This window comes from Narcine bancroftii, chromosome 2 (genome assembly GCF_036971445.1).
Source record: "Narcine bancroftii isolate sNarBan1 chromosome 2, sNarBan1.hap1, whole genome shotgun sequence".
Lineage (NCBI taxonomy): Eukaryota > Metazoa > Chordata > Chondrichthyes > Torpediniformes > Narcinidae > Narcine > Narcine bancroftii.
Window position 1 is genome coordinate 341,770,188 of NC_091470.1, and position 23,133 is coordinate 341,793,320.

The 23,133-nt window shown below is 43.1% G+C and overlaps 1 protein-coding gene across 3 annotated transcripts in view; it reads right to left on the reverse strand.

The window, feature by feature from the left end:
• Positions 1-23,133, reverse strand: part of zfat (zinc finger and AT hook domain containing) — a 194,320-nt gene that overhangs the window by 18,495 nt on the left and 152,692 nt on the right. For 2 of the 3 annotated variants that reach the window (XM_069922232.1, XM_069922234.1), the window contains 3 exons: positions 20,533-20,671; positions 15,497-15,618; positions 7,369-7,498 (listed from right to left, as the gene is read on the reverse strand). In XM_069922232.1, coding sequence (XP_069778333.1) covers positions 7,369-7,498; positions 15,497-15,618; positions 20,533-20,671 — 391 coding nt within the window. The remainder of the gene's footprint in view (positions 1-7,368; positions 7,499-15,496; positions 15,619-20,532; positions 20,672-23,133) is intronic. The other variant, XM_069922233.1, reaches the window with a different exon arrangement.

Sequence of the window (23,133 nt, forward strand, 5' to 3'; positions counted from 1 at the left end):
CCCGGACAACATTGGCAAGACAGCAATTATCACCCCATTCGGAATTTTTAAATTCCTCCACATGCCTTTTGGTCTCAAGAATGCGGTGCAACCCTTTCAGCACTCGATGGACCTGGTGGGCAAAGACTTGGACTTTGTGTTCATCTACTTGGATGACATACTCATCGTGAGCAAGGACGACAAGGAGCACAAAGCCCATCTCCGTAGACTTTTCACTCACCTGTCAGAGTTCGGGCTCATGGTCAATGTGGTCAAGTGCCAATTTGGGAAAGACTCCAAGCAGTTCTTGGGCCACACTATCACCGCGAATGGAGCGGCATCATCAACGGAAAAGGTCACAGCCATATGCCAGTTCCCCCAACTCCCTCAAAGGCCTCCAGGAACTCACGGGTATGGTTAACTTCTATAACCGATTCATCTCGGGGGCAGTACACATCATGAGACCACTGTTCACCATGATATCAGCCAAAATCAGCTTTCACCGCAACGAAGAACGCCCTGGCCAACGCCACCTTGCTGGTTCATCCCAGATCGGTCGTACCCATGGCATTCACCATAGACCCATTGGCAACAGCCATCAGGGGGATCCTTAAGCAATCCTTCAAAGGTCAGTGGAGGCTGCTACTTTTTCAGCCATCACCTGCGCCCCCCCGAACTCAAATACAGCACGATCAACAGGGAGCTCCTGGTACTTTACCTGGCTATCAGGCACTTTCAGTATTTTCTGGAGGGCAGGCCATTCACGGTTTTCACACACCACAAGCCCCTCACCAATGCCTTTGCCATGGCCAAGAACCCCATGTCAGCGTGCCAACAACATCAGCTATCCTCTTTATCTGAGTTCACCACTACCACTATCTGGCACCTCGCCGGCAAGGACAATGTCATGGCCGACATACTCTCCTGGCTCGCCATCCAGTCCTTATTTCCTGGGATGGATGACTTCCAGCTGGCACAGGCCCAAAAACAGGATGAGGAGACACAGGTTTTCTGCACAGCCATCACCGGTCTCCACATTGAAGATTTCAGTCTATCATACAGCCCTGATAACTCCTGTGCGATGTCTCCACGGGTGCATCACGTCCGGGAGTGCCACAGCAATGGAGGGCACCATGTCTTCAAGGCTGTTCATGACCTCGCACACCTGTCCATAAAAACCACAACCCACATGGTAGCAGTGAGGTTCGTGTGGCACGGCCTGTAAAATCAAGTCGCTCAGGTGGCTTGCAATTGCACCCAGCGTCAAGCATCCAAAGTCCACCGTCATGTCAAAACCCTGGTCCACCAGTTCGATCCTCCGAAGATATACATATACATATCAACATTGTGGGCCCGCTGCCCATCTCCCAAGATGCCCGGTACCTCTTCACAGTAACAGACCGCACGACAAGATGGTCGGAAGCCATTCCTTTAAAAGATACCTCAACTGATTCCTGTGTCAGGGCATTGCTCATGCATTGGATCGCGAGATTTGGGGTACCAGCCCACAAAACCACTGACAGAGGGGCGTAGTTTATATCAGCACTATGGACACAGCTCACAATGATCCTGGGCATCAAGCTGCACCACCCTGCTGCCTATCACCCCCAGTCCAATGGACTCATCGAGTCATGAAGTTAGCCCTCACAGCCCATTTAAATGGCCCCAATAGGGCAGACAAGCTCCCTTGGGCCCTACTGGGCATCAGAACGGCAACTAAAGAGGATTTACAGGCATCCTCAGTGGAATTGGTGTATGGTGCCCCGCTAACTCTGCCAGGCAAATTCTTCCCACTGTCCCAAGACTCAGGCACCGAGGGGAAAGCATCATTACAAGACCTACAGGACAGGTTAGCCTCTTTTGCACCCCCCACCCCCAACCTCACACCATGGACGCCGGCCTGCGTCCATCCCCAAAGACTAAAAAACCACAAATTTTGTATTCGTCCTCTGCGGTCCGCATTCCGCCCCCCTCCAACGACCTTATGAAGGTCCGTACAAGGTCCTGCGTAACTCAGGCAAAATTTTCACACTGGACATTGGATGTAGGGAGGAACTGTTCACAGCGGACAGGCTGAAACCGGCACATCTGTACCTCAGTCAGCAGATCGTACCAGCACAGCCCAAACGCCGGGGGCGACCTCCTAAAGACACGGCCCCACATTGCTCAGGGACAACAGGACACAGAGTCGGTTCTGGGGGAGGGGTGGCGTATTGGGTGGTGGCGCACATCGTGATGTAAGCGAGCCAGCTCTGCGTTCGTCACGGCCGCGTCAAGACGGCACCACCGGGTTTTGCTTCCCTTGTTACATCGCCACCAATGCAGGGGCGGGCCTTGCTGGCCACTTTATAAGGTGCAGCGCGGGTTTTTCAAATTCAATTGTTGGAAGCGAAACTGACTCAGAGTGTGTAGTCTCGTTCTTTCGCTCCCTCTCTGTAGCTACCACTACACACTGATCAATAAGGAGGTGGATGGGTGGTGGCACCTTGCAGAATCATCAACCATAATGAAGGTGATCGAGCCCAATGTCCAATCATTACAAATCTAACAGGATTTCTATGAGATGCACATCTTCACAATCTGTAACTTCATTGGCCAATGCATAATTCTGAACCACCAATGAACTTTAATTACTTGATATTGATCTTCCCTTCTATTTCCCGATTGTAGACCTTTTTCATCTTAGTTACATAACTTATTATCTGCCCTCTAATGAAGGCTTTCATTGCATCCCATAATATAAATTTGTCTTTCACTGATTCCATATTTATTTCAAAATAGATTTTAATTTGGCGTTCAATAAATTCTCTAAATTCCTGTCTTTTAAGTAGCATGGAGTTTAATCTCCATCTATATGTTCTTGGTGGGATGTCCTCCAGTTCTATTGCTAATAACAAGGGTGAGTTATCAGATAACAATCTAGCTTTATATTCAGTTTTCCTAACTCTCCCTTGAATATGGGCTGACAACAAAAACATATCAATCCATGAGTATGGTTTATGCCTACTTGAATAATGTGAATATTCCTTCTCCCTTGGGTGCTGCCTCCTCTATATATCCATAAGTTGTATTTTCTGCATTGATTTAACCATAAATTTGGCCACTTTATTCTTTTTACTAGTCTTTTGTCCAGTTTTATCCAAATTAAGGTTAAAATCCCTTCCTATCAATATATTCCCCTGCGTATCTGCAATCTTTAAAAAAATATCTTGCATAAACTTTTGATCCTCTTCATTAGGTGCATATATATTGATCAAATTCCAGAATTCTGAATATATCATTACGTATCTCCCTGCTGGATCTATTATTTCCTCCTCTATTTTGATTGGTATATTTTTATTGATTAATATAGCTACACCTCTGGCTTTTGAATAATATGATGCTGCCGTTACGTGCCCTACCCAGTCTCTCCTTAATTTATTATGTTCCACTTCAGTTAGATGTGTTTCCTGCACAAATGCTATGCCTATTTTTTCTTTTTTCAGGAAATTTAATAGCCTTTTTCTTTTAATTTGGTTATGTATTCCATTAATATTTATAGTCATATAGTTCAACATGGCCATTTCATATTCTGTTTACACCTCATTTCCGCTTCCTCACCACCACCTTTCACCTTTTCCCCATTTTCATCTCTCAGTTCTCCCTTTTTTAAATTAAAATAAAAAATTTTCACACTATGAACCAAATTAATCAAAATATACACAAACATTTCCCTCTTGAATATACACAGTGGCATTTTCTCCCCTTTTTTCCCCCCTCCCTTCCCTCCCTCCTTCCCAACCCCCTCTAAACCATTAAAAGTTCAACATATACAATATAATAAACCCATTAAACAATGTCATCACACAATGAAAATAAACAAGAAAATTGTGTCATCTACTTTTACACACTGGATCAGGTCATTTCGTCTTCTTCTCATTCTATCATTTTAGGGGGGGGAAGGTCCACGGTAGGCCCTCTCTGTTGTGTTCCATGTACGGTTCCCAAATTTGTTCAAATAATGTGACTTTATTTTTAAAATTATATGTTATTTTTTCCAATGGAATACATTTATTCATTTCCATGTACCATTGTTGTACTGTCAGGCTCTCTTCTGATTACAAGTTGACATTATACATCAGTTTTCCCTTTTTGAACTCAATGTATGACAACACTTCTAAAATATAAAATACTTTAACAACTCCCACATCTAAAATTCCTTTAACCACAAGCGTTCCCCCTTCCCGCTCTGAGTCGCCCCTTGTCCCTTGCAGGGCAACCATAACTCCCCTCTCCATTTGGATTGAGAACCCGCTCGCAAGCGTCAACTGATTTCGCAGTGACTGTTATTTTCTCCCACCCAACCCCCTCCAGAAAAGACTTTTATCTTCACACATAACAAAGCACATCCTCTTTTTTCCCCCCTTACTTCCTTTCTTACCTTTTCTTTAATTCTTACTTATACATTATTTTTACATCTTTATATGTAGTTTGTCGTCGTTCTTCATTCTTGTTACATTTCTTCATCTCTCCTTCTGTCCTGCAGGAGTTCTGCAAATTCTCGTGCTTTCTCCGGATCCGAGAACAGTCTGTTTTGCTCCCCCGGGATAACTATTTTAAGCACAGCTGGATGTCTTAACATAAATTTATAGCCTTTTTTCCATCAGATCGATGTTGCTATGTTAAACTCCTTCCTCTTCTTTAGGAGTTCAAAATTTGTGTCTGGGTAAAAAAAATATTTTTTGACCCTTGTATTCCAATGGTTCTTTTTGTCTTCTCTAATTTTATTCCTTTCCCTCTCCAGTCTATTTTCCCTTGTCGTGTATCTCTGAAATTTTACTAAAACGGATCTTGATTTTTGTTGTGTCTGTGGTTTCGGGGCTAGTGTTCGGTGTGCCCTTTCCATTTCCATTCCTTCCTGAAATTCTGTCATTCCAGAAACTTTGGGATCCATTCTTTTATAAATTCCTTAATATCTGTGCCTTCTTCATCTTCCTTTAGGCCCACTATCTTTATGTTGTTTCGCCTACTATAATTTTCCATCTTATCAATCTTCTGAGCTAACAACTCTTGTGACTCTTTAACTTTTTTGTCACTTTCTTCCAATTTTCTTCTTAAGTCATTCACTTCCATTTCTACAGCCATTTCTCGTTCTTCCACATTTTCTAATCTTTTCCCTATTTCTGTTATGACCAGCTCTATTCTACTCACTTTTTCTTCTGTACTTTTCATTTTTCTTTTAATTTCACTAAATTCTAATGTCAACCATTCTTTTAATGCTCTCATTTGTTTTTGAAACTTTTTAAAATCTATATACTGTTCATCTATTTTACCTTCTATTCCTCTGTGCAGAGCTTGGTCTTCTTCTTCCGTGTCTGCATCTGTGTTTGTGTCTTTTACTTCTCTTCCTTGTATTTATGTCTCTTCTGACATTCTTGTTGAGCTGCTTGTCTCACTTTGCTGGGTGTTTTTTTTGCATGGCTTCTTGCTGTTGGTCCTCTTCTTCTGGGCTAGTTATCTGTTGGGCGTTCTGTTGCTGTTCTTCTTTCCTATCACTCCCTTTCCTGTCGCTTTCCTCTTCTTCCAGCTGAGAGCCCTGATGTCAGGCATCTCTCAGCTGGTCGCGCTGTGTTAGTTTGCTCCTCAGCAGGGCCCCCCTCCCGTCGGTGTTTTATTTTTCCTTAGTGTGCACATTGCGCACTTCTGTTTGGCTCAGAGAGCCATTTTTGCAGTCCAGCGGTCGGGAGGTCGCGATTCTGCGAGGTCGTCACCAACCTTGGGGAGCGGGATCTTTTTTCCACGACGGCTCTCTGTTTCTTCATGCAGGTAAGTCCTTCTCCTTTCTCTTCTGGCGTCTTTTCTTCTTTTATTCCCGTTGTTTTTACTTTTTCCTTTTTGGGTGCCATTTTCTTTCTTTTGTCCACAACTTTATCTTTTATTTGTTGTGTTTTGTGTTTCTTGAACTTTGTGTTTTCTTCACTTTATTTCTTCTTTTCTGGAGAGGGCTGGTATTCTCCTACCGCCCACTACTCCATCACGTGACTCCTCCATCTTCGCTTCAATCTTAAAGAAATGCTCATACTCCAAGTCAACAAGCCAGTTAAAATACATTAATATTATCTCTGGAGGAAGTTATAAATGTGGCTTTGCAGCTATGTGGTGAGGTTGCTGCTCAGTAAGCAATGGCAGAAATTACTTGAGCCTGCCTGTTATCACTGTGTTGGTACCTTTGATGCAAATGATAGATTTCAATCCAGCTTTAACATATGTTGGCTATTTCTACATTTTCAAAGCCCTCTGATTGTGACATGAATCCTTGCACATTACCAAATTAATATAAAATGTACGAGATGCGTTACCCAGATGTTAATAAATGTTTTGCGGAAACTGCCAAAATGTTTGGCCTGGAAGTCAGCCTGAAGAAAACTGAGGTCCTCCATCAGCCAGCTCCCCACCATGACTACCAGCCCCCCCACATCTCTATCGGGCACAAAAAACTCAAAACGGTCAACCAGTTTACCTATCTTGGCTGCACCATTTCATCGGATGCAAGGATTGACAACGAGATAGACAACAGACTCGCCAAGGCAAATAGCGCCTTTGGAAGATTACACAAAAGAGTCTGGAAAAACAACCAACTGAAAAACCTCACAAAGATTAGCGTATACAAAGCCGTTGTCATACTCACACTCCTGTTCGGCTCTGAATCATGTGTCCTTTAGCGGCATGACCTACGGCTCCTAGAACGCTTCCACCAGCGTTGTCTCCGCTCCATCCTCAACATTCATTGGAGCGACTTCATCTCCAACATCGAAGTACTCGAGATGGCAGAGGCCGAGAGCATCGAATCCACGGTGCTGAAGATCAAACTGCGCTGGGTAGGTCACGTCTCCAGAATGGAGGACCATCGCCTTCCCAAAATCGTGTTATATGGTGAGCTCTCCACTGGCCACCGAGACAAAGGTGCACCAAAGAAGAGGTACAAGGACTGCCTAAAGAAAGCTCTTGGTGCCTGCCACATTGACCACCACCAGTGGGCTGATATCGCCTCAAACCGTGCATCTTGGCGCCTCACAGTTCGGCGGGCAGCAACCTCCTTTGAAGAAGACCGCAGAGCCCACCTCACTGACAAAAGACAAAGAAGGAAAAACCCAACACCCAACCCCAACCAACCAATTTTCCCCTGCAACTGCTGCAACTGTGTCTGCCTGTCCCGCATCGGACTTGTCAGCCACAAACGAGCCTGCAGCTGACGTGGACATTACCCCTCCATAAATCTTCGTCCGCGAAGCCAAGCCAAAGAAGAAAAGAAGAATAAAATACTCCAAATCAGCAGGCAACTTTAATCACATGCTTCTAGATAGTTACACTTACATTATCTTGCTTCCTAAGTTCCACGGCTTTACTCACCATTCTCTGTATTGTACCGCAAGTCCTGAAGAGCAGCCACAGCTGCTTGGGCACCTTGGACATCCTCTTCACTCTCCGCTATGTGAAAGTACTGTGCTTGAGACTGCTCTGCAGGATCTTCATGAACCTGCTATTATTCAATTAAAATTGTGATTATTAGTCAGTGAACATCACATATTTGTTTTCCTACTCAGTGTTAACATCCCCTGCAGTTTAAGGAAGAGGAGCCGAGTATGAAAGGTTTGTCAGCTCTTCTTCATTATCATCTGACTGTACAAATACAATGAGACAAAAAAGCATTTCTAAAGACACAATACATAATAGTCACATATTGTCGATTGTTTTGTGGAGGGTCATGTGGCCCTTCCGCCTGGAACCTCGACGGAAGTTGTATCATCTGCCAATCAATGTTGGACTCTGCCCATCCATTAGTGCACACCTGACTAATGGCCCCTTTTATTACCCAGTGATTATCTGGGCCGGACCGTCCACCTTACTGTACTGTAAAGCCCACCACAAGCCGTAGCTCAGTCTCTTTTGCTCTTCGGCCCAGAGACAAATCCTGGAGGAGTTGCTGGCAAGGTGTGCACTACATGGAGATCAGAGCTGTTATATACTGTTGTAGTTGTCTATAGCATCTGAGCCATGCCCATGTTAGAGAAGGAACGGTGCGTAGTGTATTGTAGTCCTTGGTTGTGACAAGTCTGAGTAAACAGTTGCTGGTATTGGTAGTGACTGGTTACTGTGTTGTGAGATTGAGAATACTTGCGTGTGTTATCCTTGTGAGATCCCTTACCTGTGCATCCAGCCTTCAACCTTCAAGATTCAAGATTCAGTTTACTGTCATTGTAATAAAACAGCGTCATATTACATGAAATTGCTTTCGCCTGCAATGATAGACTGATTCGCCATTCGCAGAAATTGTCTTAAGTGCCTCTTACAGTCAGAGAAAGAGAAGCAAAAGAGAGACCCCCAAAGTCACTGAGTGTCCGCAGATTTCTCTCCAGTGCTTCCACAGCCTCCACAGCCACATAGAGTCCAGTCCAAACCATTGGCAACCTGAGCTCCAGATCTGAACCTCCGACACGGTCAGGATCCCTTCAGCGCTTTCAGCACCCTCTTGCATCCCAGTTCCAATAACTGGTACCCCTTCAGCCAGATTCAAGCCAGTCTCCAGCAGTCTGCAGCCCAGGGCAAGTCTCCCAACAGTAATCTCCAGCAGCCCGCAGCCCCTGCGGGTTCCTCACCTCGTGTTGCCGGCAGTCCGCCACTTGCATTGGTCTATTGAGCTGCAGACCCCCCCCCCCTCCCTGGTCCGCTGCCACGGTCCCACCACCGTAGTCACTGTCCCATGGGTCACCTCCTCTGCTTCTCCTTCTCATACAGGTGATGACCTCCCTGTTTTATGGTCCCCTGTTCCAGTGCTCCGCTCCCCTGGAGTCTGTAAACCTTCAGGGCTGCTGCCAATCAGAGGTTCCGCCATCTTAGGGGTAGACCCCATGGTTCTGCTATTCTTTGAACCCACCGAACTTTTTCCTTCTGACACAACATATGCACAATAATCCTCAGAATGAGGCTAGATTACACTATATTGTTCCAAAAAAATCACTACATTTAACAGTGCTAGCTTCCCACCATATATTTAATAATTTCCAACACCAATTTCCACTTCCAATTATTGTTGAATAGGTCCATGAAAAACAAATTTCAGCTCTTGCTGTGAGCATTAAGCACCATCAAATTAACGACTCTACCTGATTATATATCTCTTGCACTTCTAACCTTGGGGAATAAATACCTTTATTGCTTCAGTCAGATGTTTCTAATCACAATTTTAGTCAATCTTGTACAGTGTTCATATCAGTAACTTAACTCATGCAAAATTATAGTTTCAAACTTACTCTCATGCAATAGCAATGACTGAATGAAGGAAACCATCAAATGTGGCAGCTATAAATAAAATTCCAGGCCATAAGGAACCAATTGTTAGAATCATTGCAATAATTTTTCTGTTCATCTTGTATTTTTTCCAGATCTTTCTATGCAGGAGCATTGTTTTAAAGTTATTTCACAAATGAATATGATATAAATAAATATTACAGCTTGATCTTCAATAAATATCGCATGAACTTAGAGCATGGATCAGTATGCGGCCATTAAAGAGACTTGACTGGCAGAAAGACTGATACAGCTACCGGGGTTTAGGGGTTTTAAAAGGAATAGGATGGGTGGTAAGGGACCAATTGCGCTGGGTTCAGGATAGGTTTTTCCCACTGAAACAGGGAAAAGATGAAGAGAACAGGGAACTGTGGCTGACAAATCAGGTGAGGCAGCTAGTTAAGAGGAAGAAGGAAGCATACATTAGATTTAGGATGCAGGAAACAGGAAGTGGTCAAGTGGGGAGGGGCTTTATAGGAGGTTTTTTTTCTTTTGTGTTTCTTTACTTTCTTTTTTATAAAATACCACATGTACTTGGATTAAGTTTGAAATACTGTTATATGTTTGCTAGTGGTAGCCAGGAAGGAATTTAAGAAAGGACTTAGGAGACCTCAAAGGGGGCATGAGAAGGCCTTGGCAAGTAGGATTAAGGAGAACCCCAAGGCATTCTATTCATATATGAAGAACAGAAGGATGACAAGAATGAAGGTGGGACCACATAATAATAAAGGAGATAACATGTGCCTGGAGGCGGAGGAGGTTGGGGAGGTCCTAAATGAATACTTTTCTTCAGTATTCACCAGAGAAAATTATCTTGATCAGGGTCAGAATAGAACAGGCTTGTGTGCTGGACAATGTTGTGATTAAGGAAGAGGAAGTGCTCGATCTTCTTAAAAACATTAAGATTCATAAATCCCTATAACAAATATGCTCAAACTACAGGGGAATCACGTTGCTCTCCATTGCAGGCAAAATCTTCGCTAGGATTCTACTAAATAGAATAATACCTAGTGTCGCTGAGAATATTCTCCCAGAATCACAGTGCGGCTTTCGCGCTAACAGAGGAACCACTGACATGGTCTTTGCCCTCAGACACCTCCAAGAAAAGTGTAGAGAACAAAACAAAGGACTCTACATCACCTTTGTTGACCTCACCAAAGTCTTCGACACCGTGAGCAGGAAAGGGCTTTGGCAAATACTAGAGCGCATCGGATGTCCCCCAAAGTTCCTCAACATGATTATCCAACTGCACGAAAACCAACAAGGTCGGGTCAGATACAGCAATGAGCTCTCTGAACCCTTCTCCATTAACAATGGCGTGAAGCAAGGCTGTGTTCTCGCACCAACCCTCTTTTCAATCTTCTTCAGCATGATGCTGAACCAAGCCATGAAAGACCCCAACAATGAAGACGCTGTTTACATCCGGTACCGCACGGATGGCAGTCTCTTCAATCTGAGGCGCCTGCAAGCTCACACCAAGACACAAGAGAAACTTGTCCGTGAACTACTCTTTGCAGATGATGCCGCTTTAGTTGCCCATTCAGAGCCAGCTCTTCAGAGCTTGACGTCCTGCTTTGCGGAAACTGCCAAAATGTTTGGCCTGGAAGTCAGCCTGAAGAAAACTGAGGTCCTCCATCAGCCAGCTCCCCACCATGACTACCAGCCCCCCCACATCTCCATCGGGCACACAAAACTCAAAACGGTCAACCAGTTTACCTATCTCGGCTGCACCATTTCATCAGATGCAAGGATCGACAATGAGATAGACAACAGACTCGCCAAGGCAAATAGCGCCTTTGGAAGACTACACAAAAGAGTCTGGAAAAACAACCAACTGAAAAACCTCACAAAGATAAGCGTATACAGAGCCGTTGTCATACCCACACTCCTGTTCGGCTCCGAATCATGGGTCCTCTACCGGCACCACCTACGGCTCCTAGAACGCTTCCACCAGCGTTGTCTCCGCTCCATCCTCAACATCCATTGGAGCGCTCACACCCCTAACGTCGAGGTACTCGAGATGGTGAGGTCGACAGCATCGAGTCCACGCTGCTGAAGATCCAGCTGCGCTGGATGGGTCACGTCTCCAGAATGGAGGACCATCGCCTTCCCAAGATCGTATTATATGGCGAGCTCTCCACTGGCCACCGTGACAGAGGTGCACCAAAGAAAAGGTACAAGGACTGCCTAAAGAAATCTCTTGGTGCCTGCCACATTGACCACCGCCAGTGGGCTGATAACGCCTCAAACCGTGCATCTTGGCGCCTCACAGTTTGGCGGGCAGCAGCCTCCTTTGAAGAAGACCGCAGAGCCCACCTCACTGACAAAAGGCAAAGGAGGAAAAACCCAACACCCAACCCCAACCAACCAATTTTCCCTTGCAACCGCTGCAATCGTGTCTGCCTGTCCCGCATCGGACTTGTCAGCCACAAACGAGCCTGCAGCTGACGTGGACTTTTTTACCCCCTCCATAAATCTTCGTCCGCGAAGCCAAGCCAAAGAAAGAATATTAAACTGCAAGAAAAGGAGAATGAGGAAACAAATGGTAAAACTAAACAAAAATGGGAACAAGATTTAAATATAAAGATAAAAAAGGAAACATGGGAGAAATTATGTTCTGGAATGATGAGAAATACAATAAATACGAGGCTACGTATGATACAATATAATTGGTTACACAGACTATACATTACACCTCAAAAGTTAAATAAATGGGACCCAACAGTATCTGATAGATGTTTTCGATGTAAAAAAGAAAGGGGAACAACAATTCATGCAATCTGGACATGTGAGAGAGTAGAAAAATTTTGGGATGATCTCAATCAGATATTAAATAAAATAACAGAAAACAATATACCAAAGAATCCAGAGATCTTTCTCCTAAGTAACATAAAAAACAAAGAATTTGGAATTGATTTGGAGGATGCACAAAAAAGATTTGTTAAGATAGCCCTAGCCGTAGCAAAAAAATGTATTATGTCAACCTGGAAATTGGAAGATAATTTGAAAATACAACAATGGTATATAGAAATGAATAAATGTATTCCATTAGAAAAAATAACATATAGTTTAAGTAATAATATTGAAATAATCGAACAAATATGGGAGCCTTACATTAAATACAATAGCGAAAACCTACCGGGGACAAACATTACCTAAGTTGATGGAAGGAGAAGGAAAGAAAAGAATGGACTCAGTAGAATTTCTGGTGTATTTTTGTTGAATGACAACATTGTCTGACTGGTTTAATGCAACCTAGATTGTATACCTAAAATGGATGAGATGGGGGGGTGGGGGGAGGGGGGGGCTTGGGAGGAGGAGGGGGGGAGGAGAAAAAGTCACTGTATATGTGTGAAAAAGAAAAAGTGTATATCATGGCTAATGTGATTTATGGTGTGAAAAATAAAAATAAAAATAAAAAAGATTCATAAATCCCCGGGGCCGGTCGCGATATACCCCAGGTTGCAGTGGGAAGTGAGGGAAGAGATTGCTGGAGCAGTAGCTATGATCTTTGAGTCCTCCTTGGTCACAGGGGAAGTGCCAGAGGATTGGAGAATGGTAAATGTGGTCCCATTGTTTAAAAAGGTAATAGGGAGAATCCTGGGAATTATAGACTGGTGAGTCTTATGTCGGAAGTGTGCAAACTATTGGAGAGGATTGCTAAGGTTAGGATTGATGAGCATTTGAAAAAGTAGTCTACTCAAGGAAAATCAGTATGGCTTTCTGAAGGGGTCATGCCTCAAGAGCCTATTTGAGATTTTTGAGGAGGCAACAAAAGAAATTGATGAAGGTAGGACAGTAAATGTGGTTGATATAGATTTTAGTATGGTATTTGACAAGGTTCCCCATGAGAGACTCATTCAGAAAGTCATGAGGCAAGGGATCCATGGAATCTTGGCTGTGTGGATTCAGAATTTGGTTTGCTTGTAGAAAGAGGAGAGTAGTAAAGGATGGAAAGTATTCTTCCTGGAGGTCAGTGACTAGTGGAGTTCTGCAGGCATCTGTTCAGGGTCCCCTGCTCTTTGTAATTTTTATAAATGACCTTGATGTAGAAGTGGATGGATGGGTCAGTAAGTCTTCAGATGATACAAAGGTTAGAGGAGTTGTAAATAGTATTGAAGGTTGTTATAAGTTACAAAAGGATATAGATAGGATGCAGAGTTGGGCGGAAAAATGGCTGATGCAGTTCAATCTGGATACGTGTGAGGAGATGCATTTTAGAAGGCCAAACCAGAAGTCTGACTATAGGGTTAGGATACATAACAGTGTGAAGGAATAGAGGGATCTTGGGGGTCCAAATCCATACATCTCTCAAGGTTGTTGTGCAGGTTGATAGTATAGTTAAGAAAGCATCTGGGATGCTGGGCTTCATTAATAGGGGGATTGAGTTCAAGAGTTGAAAGCTCATGTTGCAACTCTACAGTTCTGGTCATCTCATTACAGGAAGGATGTGGAAGCTATGGAGAGGGTGCAGAGGAGATATACCAGGATGTTGCCTGAATTGGAATACAAGCCTTATGAGGCAAGGTTAGCAATGCTGGGACTTTTCTCTATGGAGCAAAGAAGGATGAGAGAAGATTTAATAGAGGTCTACAAGATTCTAAGAGCCATAGAAAAGGTGAGCAGTCAGCGCCTTTTTCCCAGGGCAGGAATAGGAAACACGAGGGAACCTCTACAAGTCAAGGGAGGAAACTGTCCCTCTTCTTTTTCTTCCATTTTTTTTAATTTGTAGGGGAGGGGCTTTATAGGAGGTTCTTTTTTCTTTTGTGTTTCTTTACTTTCTTTTTTATAAAATACCACATGTACTTGGATTAAGTTTGAAATACAGTTATATGTTTGCTAGTGGTTTTATATTAAATAAAATAATAAAAAAGTCAAGGGAGGAAAGTTTAGCGGAGATATCGGGGTGAAGTTTTTTTTACACAGAGAGTTGTGGTACCTGGAATGCCTTGTCAGGGGTGGTGGTGGAGGGTGAATTATTGGGGGCATTTAAGAGGCTCTTAGACAGGCACGTGGACGAAAGAAAAATAGAGGGTTATGAGGTAGGAATGGTTTAGTATTTTTTTCGTTAGGAATATATAGGTCGGCACAGCATTGAGGGCCAAAGGGCCTGTACTGTGCTGTAATGTTCTATGCTGTATGTGACAATAAACATGAACTAAAATGGGAAGAATTTCACACAGAGGGTAGGGAAATTTTGGAATTTTCTACCAAGATGCCGATGGATGCTTAATTGATGAGTGTATACAAGGCAGGGGTTGGACAATATGTGAATAGTAAAGGAATCCAAGGACGGGTTTAATTCAGGAAAATCATGCAACGGTAAATGTCTCAACCTTATTAAATGGTGGAGCATGTACATAAGTGGGATATTCTTCTTCCTCTACTGCCAATGCAGAGTGGATTTAGTATGCACCATTTAAAATTGTATTGCAGTTATTCACAAAGCACCTCCCAAACCCACAATTTCCAACACTAAGATGAACGATGGGTTCAGGAGTAAAGAAATGCCAGTACCTGGAGACTCCCCTTCCAGTGACATATCATCTGACTTAGAGATACATTGCTCTTTGCATTGAATCTTAGAAATTCCCTCACAACATCACAATGGGAATGCCTTTTCCAAAAGTACAGTTCTTCAAGAAGCTGCCTTTCCAAGCAGCACCAAATCCAATAATAAGGAAATAGATAAAATAATTTAATATACAAAAGTGCTGGAGAAACTCGTCATGCAGCTTTCTTTATGGAAAGGATACCTTACCAACGTTTCAGGCCTGAGCCCTTCATCAAGGTATGAGCAAAGAGCAGGCAAGCTCCTGAATAAAATGGTGAGGGGAGGTGCATAGGTCCACAGGCAAAAGGTCGTAGTGGACGGGTGGGAGAGCAGGAGAATAAGAATAAAATCTGGGAAGTGATAGGCAGAGGGGATAACTAACTCTTTGAATGGAGAGGGAAGAGGGTGAGAGCTGGAGGAAAGGTGACAGAGAGATATGGGAAGAGAAAGAGATGGGAGGAGCCAAATGGAAACTGATATTAATGTCATCTGGTTGAAGAATGCCCAAAAGATTCATTGGGTATTGTTCCTCCAATTTGCGGGTGGATTCAGCATTGACAAAGAACAAAATCAATCAAGCCCAAAAGTTAGATCCTAGAAAGATGTAGCATCTTCAGAATTTGGGTATGAAAGTACCTGCTCAGTGCCTTCTCCGTCTATGCTCCCCACAATCTTCAGTCCATGCTTGTTTTTCAGATGTCTGTTCAGCTCCCATTTGGTTCCGTACACAAAACTGCAGACAGGGCACTTCACACCACCTTATTAATGAGAGAAGGGTATTATTCTAAAAAAAATGTTCAATGTGAATAAATAAGTATAATGCACAGATGCACCAACATTCTAAATGGTGCAACCGAACAGCTATGCAAGATACATCAACTATAATTGTAAAATTTTAATGTAAGATCAAAAAAAAACTAATAGCTGGCTGACTCTGAAAGTCCAAAATGTCATTAGCCAGTTCTGTGCTCCCCGACTTCAATGATCATTTACTTTCAAGAACACATATAAAATATCTGAGAATAAAACAAGCTTTGAAGTAATAAAAATACTTTTAACGCTGCTCCACCAGGCCATTTGGCTGCGAGTGGTAGGCTGACATGTGGTGGAGCTGCATTCCCAGCAGTCGTGACAAAAGTTCCAGGGTGTGGAGATGAACTGTGGGCCTCTTTCAGAGGTGACGTGTGGGTAGGCCGAACTGAGATACCCAGGCAGAAATAAAAGCTCTGGCGCGACAATCAGTTGATGAGTCCGTCATAGCAACCGCCTCCGGCCACCTAGTGAATCTGTCGATGACCGTTAACAAGTACCTAGACCCTCGTGACACCAGCAGTGGGCCTACAATGTTGACATTCATGTGGTCAAGTCTATGCTGCAGTGGCTGGAAAGGTTGAAGTGGAACCTTCACGTGCCTTTGCTCTTTTGCAGATTGGCAGCCCATGCACATCTTTGCTTTTTGAGTCCAGGCCACACAAACTTCTCGTCACTCGAATTGAGGGGTGGGACAGTCCATGAATGGCATCAAAAATCCAATGTCTCCACGCAGCAGGGTTTTTTTTGTTTTTTTTTTAAATTTCCACGCAGCAGGTTGATAAAGCAAGGCTGACCTATGGAAACATCGCACAGGAGAGGGGCACTATGAGCGAGTGGGCTCTGAGGAAGTCAGCACCCAGCAACTGCTGGGACACAGCCGCAAGAATGAACTTCCATGTGAACTTATTGTCGGCAAATTTCATGGGTATAGTCTGTGTGCCGTACGTACAAATTGAACTGTTATTCAATGCAGTGAGTGCTGGACCCGTGCTCTTGGTACGGGTGTCAAAGCCCAAAGGAGTAAGGCCACTTACCTCCACACTTGTGTCGACTAGAAATTTGCACTGGGAGAGTTCATCCCACCCGGTGGTCAGCCACCATAGCCATTAGAAAAGTGCAAAGGGGTCAGCAGCGGTGAGCTCCAGAACCCCAGTGTTAATGGTAAACACTCCAGGTAGTTGTCACGGAGTCATGCTTGTCCAGGAGAACGTGCACCCTTGTCGCCGGTATTCATGGAACCTGGGCCTTTGGGTGTGACGTAGCACTAATTTCTGTGGGCCTTGTACCTTGCTGTTTTGCACACCACAGAATGTCTGTAAGGGCAGCCACTGTTGGAGGGTTATCAAAGTCCTCATCAGCCAACATGAGACAGATATCTTCTGGCATTTCTCTAACAACAACTGCTTGAAGAGCAAGCCAGGCCTATGGCCATCTGTCAGTTTCAACATGTTGTTCATGAACTCTGAAGTGGTGTGGTCCCCCAGGCCATCGATATGGAAGACCGTAAATCAGAAGAAAGAGGGCTTTTAGGGCTTCGTACTTGCCGAGACCTGGTGGGTCCTGAAGGAAATCCACTACTCGACTGGCTGTGTCCTGGTCGAGGGCACTTTCCACATGATGGTACTTAGTGGTGTCCACTTCTATCTTACAAATGTGGAACTGGGTCTCAGCCTGCCTGAACCAAACTTCAGGTTGAGTGGCCCAACAGACAGACAGTTTGAGCGAAACTGCTGCATTGTCCATGTTGGATCCAAAATCAGTTTGGGCCCGTTGGGGTCATCAATGTAACAACTGTTTCAGTGCAAAGTGAACAGTGAGAAAATGATCAGACATAGTTGAGTCGAAGTTCAGTAAAAGTTGTTCACTCAAACAGTCACGCGCAGCTTTTTAAAACCCCACACGTTCCAAATGACATCATCATATTGTGACCTCATGATGTCACTTGAAACCTCCCGAGTTGGTATGACTAAGCCTCTGGTGAGTTGTGACAGAGGTATTTAAAATTATAAGGGGGATAGACAGAGTAAATGTAGATAGACTTTTTCCACTGAGGGTAGGTGAGATACAAACCAGAGGACATGGGTTAAGAGTGAAAGGGGAAAAGTTTAAGGGTAAGTTTAGGGGGAACTTCTTCACAAAGAGAGTTATGGGAGTGTAAAATGAGCTGGCAGCTGATGTGGTGAATGCTGGCTCAATTTTAACATTTAAGAAGAATTTGGGCAGGTACGTGGATGGGAGGACATGAAGGGATATGGACTGGGTGCAGGTCAGTGGGACTAGGCAAAAAAATGTTCAGTGGGACTAGGCAAAAAAATGTTCAGCACAGATGAGAAGGGCCGAAGGGGCTTCTATTGTTCTAACATTTGCTTGGCACTCTGCACAAGTATATTCAGTTTGAGGCAGGAAAAGGATGGTAAAGTGAAAGAACCATGGAGTACAAAGGATATAGAAAATAGAGCTAAGAAGAAAAGCTTATAAGAGGTTTAAGAGTAGATGTACCAAGGTTATTTTCCACGGGGGAGAGTTTACAACAAAAGGACACAATTTCAGGACAGAAGGACGTTCACCTAGAAAAGAAATGTGTAGAATTTCTTCTACCAGATGGTAGTAAATCTGTGGAATTTGTTGCCATAGGTGGTTGTGGAGGTCAGGTCATTGGTGTATTTAAGGCAGAGATTGATAGGTTTTTGATTAACCAGGAGAATGCCAGGCATTGGGGCTATGGAAAATGGATTAGCTCATGATTAAATGGGGCAGATTTGATAGGCTGAATATCCTACTTTTGCTCTTATGGTCTTAAGAAAATAGGAACTGGTAGAGCTCTAGAAAATGAGAAGATTGTCAGGAAAGAGCTTGAGAAAGGACTTGGGAGAACTTGAAGGCTTTGGCAAGCAGAATTCAGGAAAATCCTAAGGCATTCTACAAGAATGTGACAAACAAGAGGATGAATCGTGTGAGAGTAGGACCGATCAAGGGTGAATAGAGCAAACGAGTGCCTGAAGCCACACAAGGTAATGGAGAGCCTTAAAGAGCACTTTGCTTCACCATTCACCAGACAAAATCACTTTGGCAATTGTGAGAATGACTTAAAGCAGAGCATATTGACAGTAAGAAAGAGAATGTGTTGGAGTGTTTGAAAAACATGAGGTTCAATAAGTCACCAGGAACAGATGAGATTTACCCAAGGGCTACTATAGGAGATTGGGTATGATCTTTGCATCGTTACTAGGGACAGAAGAAAATCTGGAGGATTGGATGGTTGCAAATGTTGTTTCTCTGTTCAAGAAAGGGATTAGAGATAATCCAGGAAAATTATAGACCAGTGAGTCCTACTTCAGTGGAAAGCAAGATGTTGGAGAAGATTGTGTGAGACAGGATTTACAAGCAGTTAGATGCTTAATCTTATAAGGGATAGTCAGCATGGTTTTGTCAGGGGAGGATCATGTCTCAAGGATTTAATTGAATTCTGTGACGATGTAATAAAGCACATGGATGCAGGTGGAGTGGTAGATGTAGAGTATATGAATTTCAATAAGCCAATTGATAAGGTTAACCATTCAGAACGTAAGGAGCCATAGCATCCAAGGAAGCCTTGCTTTGTAGATACAGAATTGGCTTGTCCAAAGAGAGGTTGCAAATGGTTTGTATTCTGCATGCAGATTGGTGACCAGTAGTGTTCCACACCGTCGTGATTTTAATAAATGCCTGGATAAGGAGGTGGAAGGGTAGGTTAGTAAGTTTGCAGATGACACAAAGATTGGTAATGTTGTGGATAGACTGGAGGGTTGCCAGAGGTTACAGAAGGAGATTGATAGAATGCAGAACTGGGGTGAGAAGTGGGAGATAGAGTTTAACTCAGAAAGGAGAGAAGTGGTTCATTTTGGCAGGTCTAATTTGAAGGCAGAATACAATGTTAATGGGAGGACTGAGCAATGTGAACAAACTGAGAGATCTTGAGGTATACAGTGTGTGGACCTTCATTAACAATGGCATCTAGTTCGAGAGCCATGAGGGAATGTTGCAACTCTACAAGGCCTTATTTAAACCCCACTTTGGATATTGTGTTCAGTTCTGGTCAGATCATTACACGAAGAATGTAGATGCTATCAAGAGTGTGTAGAGGAGATTAACAAGGATGTTGCCTGGTTTCGAGAGCATACCTTATGAGGTTAGGTTGAGTGAACTCGGTCTTTTCTCTTTGGAGTGACAGAGGATGAAAGGTGACCTGATGGTGTGCAAGATGATGAGAGGTACTGATCATGTGGATGGCTCGAGGCTCTTTTCCTGGGCTGAAATAGCTAACACAAGGGGGAATAGTTTTAAGGTCCATGGGGATGAAAGAGGTGCATTGTTTCTACAGAGAGTGGTTGGTGTATGGAGTGCACTGCTAACAATGGTGGTGGAGGCAGGTACAATAGGATCTTGGAAGAGCAATTAGTAGATGGGATGGAGAAAAATCGATGGTCACGCAGGAAAGTCTAGGCAGCTGTCAGAGTAGGTTATTAGGTCAGCACAACAGTTTGGACCAAAGGCCAGTCCTGTGCTGTAGATTTCTAATCTAATCTAACCCACAGAAACTGAAAAATTCAATCAATGTCACAAGGAAATGGAAGACAACAAGAAAGTGTACAAGTAGAAAACCAGAACAGAAATTCTTAAATGCGAGCAAGCAATGGCACACTAAATCAAAACAGAAAATGTTGGAAATACTCAGCAGGTCAGACCCAACTGGGGGAAGAGAAATAGAGTTATGGATCAGGTTGAAGACTCAGCATGTTGAACATTCATTGTTGCCATATAAAGCATTTCAGTAGCAAGTGTTTCTTCAAGCAACATGCATTTTGTCAAACTCTTGATACCTTGTTGTGCCACGTTCTCTTGAGCTAGCACACCAGTTCCAGCATTGACATATTCATCATTGGGATGTTTCTTGTGGTAATGTCTCTTCAATGATCCAGCCATGTTGCAGGAATAGTGGCACAGTGCACATCGGAAAGGCTGAGGTAAACAAGGAAAATGTTACTTGCAAGAACAACTACTTCAGCAGTAGAGCAGAAAACACATTGGCCCCAAATAGCAGAATACACAATAGTGCTGAGAAGCTCAGCAGGCCATTCCTTTAGGAAATAACGAGCAACTAATTATTCAGGCCTGAGCCATTCGTCAAGATAAGAGCAAAGAGCAGGTAGGTAACGGCTCAGGCCAGAACATTGGTTACCCTTTATTTCCTATAGGTACTGCATGACCTGCTGAGTTTCCCCTGAACTTGTGTTTATTCCAGTACAATTCCAGCGCCTGCAGACTTTCCTGTTTAGAACCAGATAGCAGCAACATTTACACTAATTAATGGATTTCAAGGCTATTGGCATCAACAAATGGGAACTCAATAACTTCCGCATCTATGGAAGAGATAGCAGCAAAGCTCCAACAGTATAGGAAGGAGGAGCCATTAGTTCAACAACAGATAACATCTACTTTAACAAACTAGAACAATGGCAATATCTATTAATAACATAGAATGACAGAAGTATTTATATCAGCAACAGGGGTAGGTACAGGGATACTTGGAACACGCAGACGATCGCAAGAGCTGACCCACAGCAGATGGCAGAAGCACTTAATGCAAGAGCAAAGGCAATAACTCCTGGCATTCTTCTTTATAATTCCTCAAGACTGAGGAAGATATGCTTCCACTTGTGGAAGGCAAGGTAAGAAATTGTTTGATAGCACATTGTAGGAAAGTAAAGAAGAAATTACTGGCAAAGTTGCCTAAACAGGGTAGTTTCATTTGCCTCTGCTTGACCATATTCCTTGAATTCTTTCTATGCAGACATGTCGAAATATCTTTTAAAGATTGCAATTGTCTGTGCCTCTACCACTTCCCACATCCCACAAGGCCACCGCCCTATGAGATACACCTCAGGTCATCTTCAAAGCTCTTCCCTATCATAGTAGTTGCTATGCGCTAGAGTTTCAGACTCCTCTGCCCTGGGAAAAAGATTGTTGCCGTTCACCTTGCCTATGGACTCCATCTTCCGAACCTAAAGATATGGAGGACTTTTCCAAGTTAAATTAAGCTGATTGCCCTCAACAATCGATTTCAAATGAGAGGTTCATGAAATTGAGTCACATCACACCCATCTGCTGTAAAACAGGTACAATCACATTTAATTTTGATTCCTTCTGAGTTCCTGTTTGTAATCTATGAGTCTTTATTTTATTCAATTTTTCCTTTTACCCAATCTTTTATCTTAACCTTGGCATCACTGAACTATGACTTCCTGATGGAATTTCTTAACTTAGAAATTGATCTGTTAGATGGGCATAGACTGGTGCAAAAGGAACCAATTTGGTCCGTGCACTTCTGGCAAGTGAACAGGTACTGCATCATTTCAGAAATTGAGTACATTTTAATTGTTGTCATGCACAATTGATGGTGGGAAGCATCTTAATTAATTTCTATTGTAATATGAAATAACCAAAAAATAGAAATTTGGTCCCATGACAAGTACACTTTTAATTGTGATGCAACCTAATTTCTACAAACGTATTTAATTGATTTTAATTCAGAATAATAGCAGAGTAACGGGCCCTTCTGGACCATGAGTCAGTGCTCCCCAAATACATCAATTAGCCTTCAAACCCTGGAGGGTGGGAGAAAATGGAGGTACCCGGAGTTATCCCACGCAGGTCATGGGGAGATCGTAAAAACTCCTTGCAGACAGCACCAGATTCGCATCTGGGTCACTGTAAGAGCCTTCATCTTACACATTCCAAACTTGGGTGTAAATTGGAGCTGTTGTTCCAACAGATACCATTTGGGTTACAAATGAAGATAGCATCTTCATTAAATAATCTCACGACTGAGTATATTGGACCCTTTTAGTTGAGAGCATGAGCCAGCATCTTCCTTTGCAGAACTAATTCTGCACTGCACTGGGGAAATAAGATATTGCCCAAGTGACAACGAACTCCCAATTTGAATCAAATTACATGACATTTACGAGCATGTCATCGGGTGCCCAAAAGAAAAAGGAAATGCTTCAAGCCTTCTTTGACTTGCTCCATTTCTTTTCATTGGGAGTATCACTCAGTTCAAGCCAGGCCAACGCTACCTAGGTGCTGAGAGTGTCTTAAATCCAGGCTTATTAAGGAATTAAACTGGTAGAAGATTGTTATAAAGCAGGATATTTTACTTTGTTTCAAAGAATGAGAAAAATATGAAATATCTCGAAATACTCTTTTTTCTTACTATCAAGTTAAAGCATTATTGTTGGATAATTTTGGGCATATGTTATGGCTACCTAGACGGTCCAAATTTGAAATTTTATTTACTGATGGTAGTAAGAAAGGATTTATATCCGAGATGCATGCTTTATTACAGAATAAAATGCTTAAGCCTGATGTTTATAAATCTAAATTAAAGTAGGAAAAAGATTTGTCCCCATCTATTTCTCAGG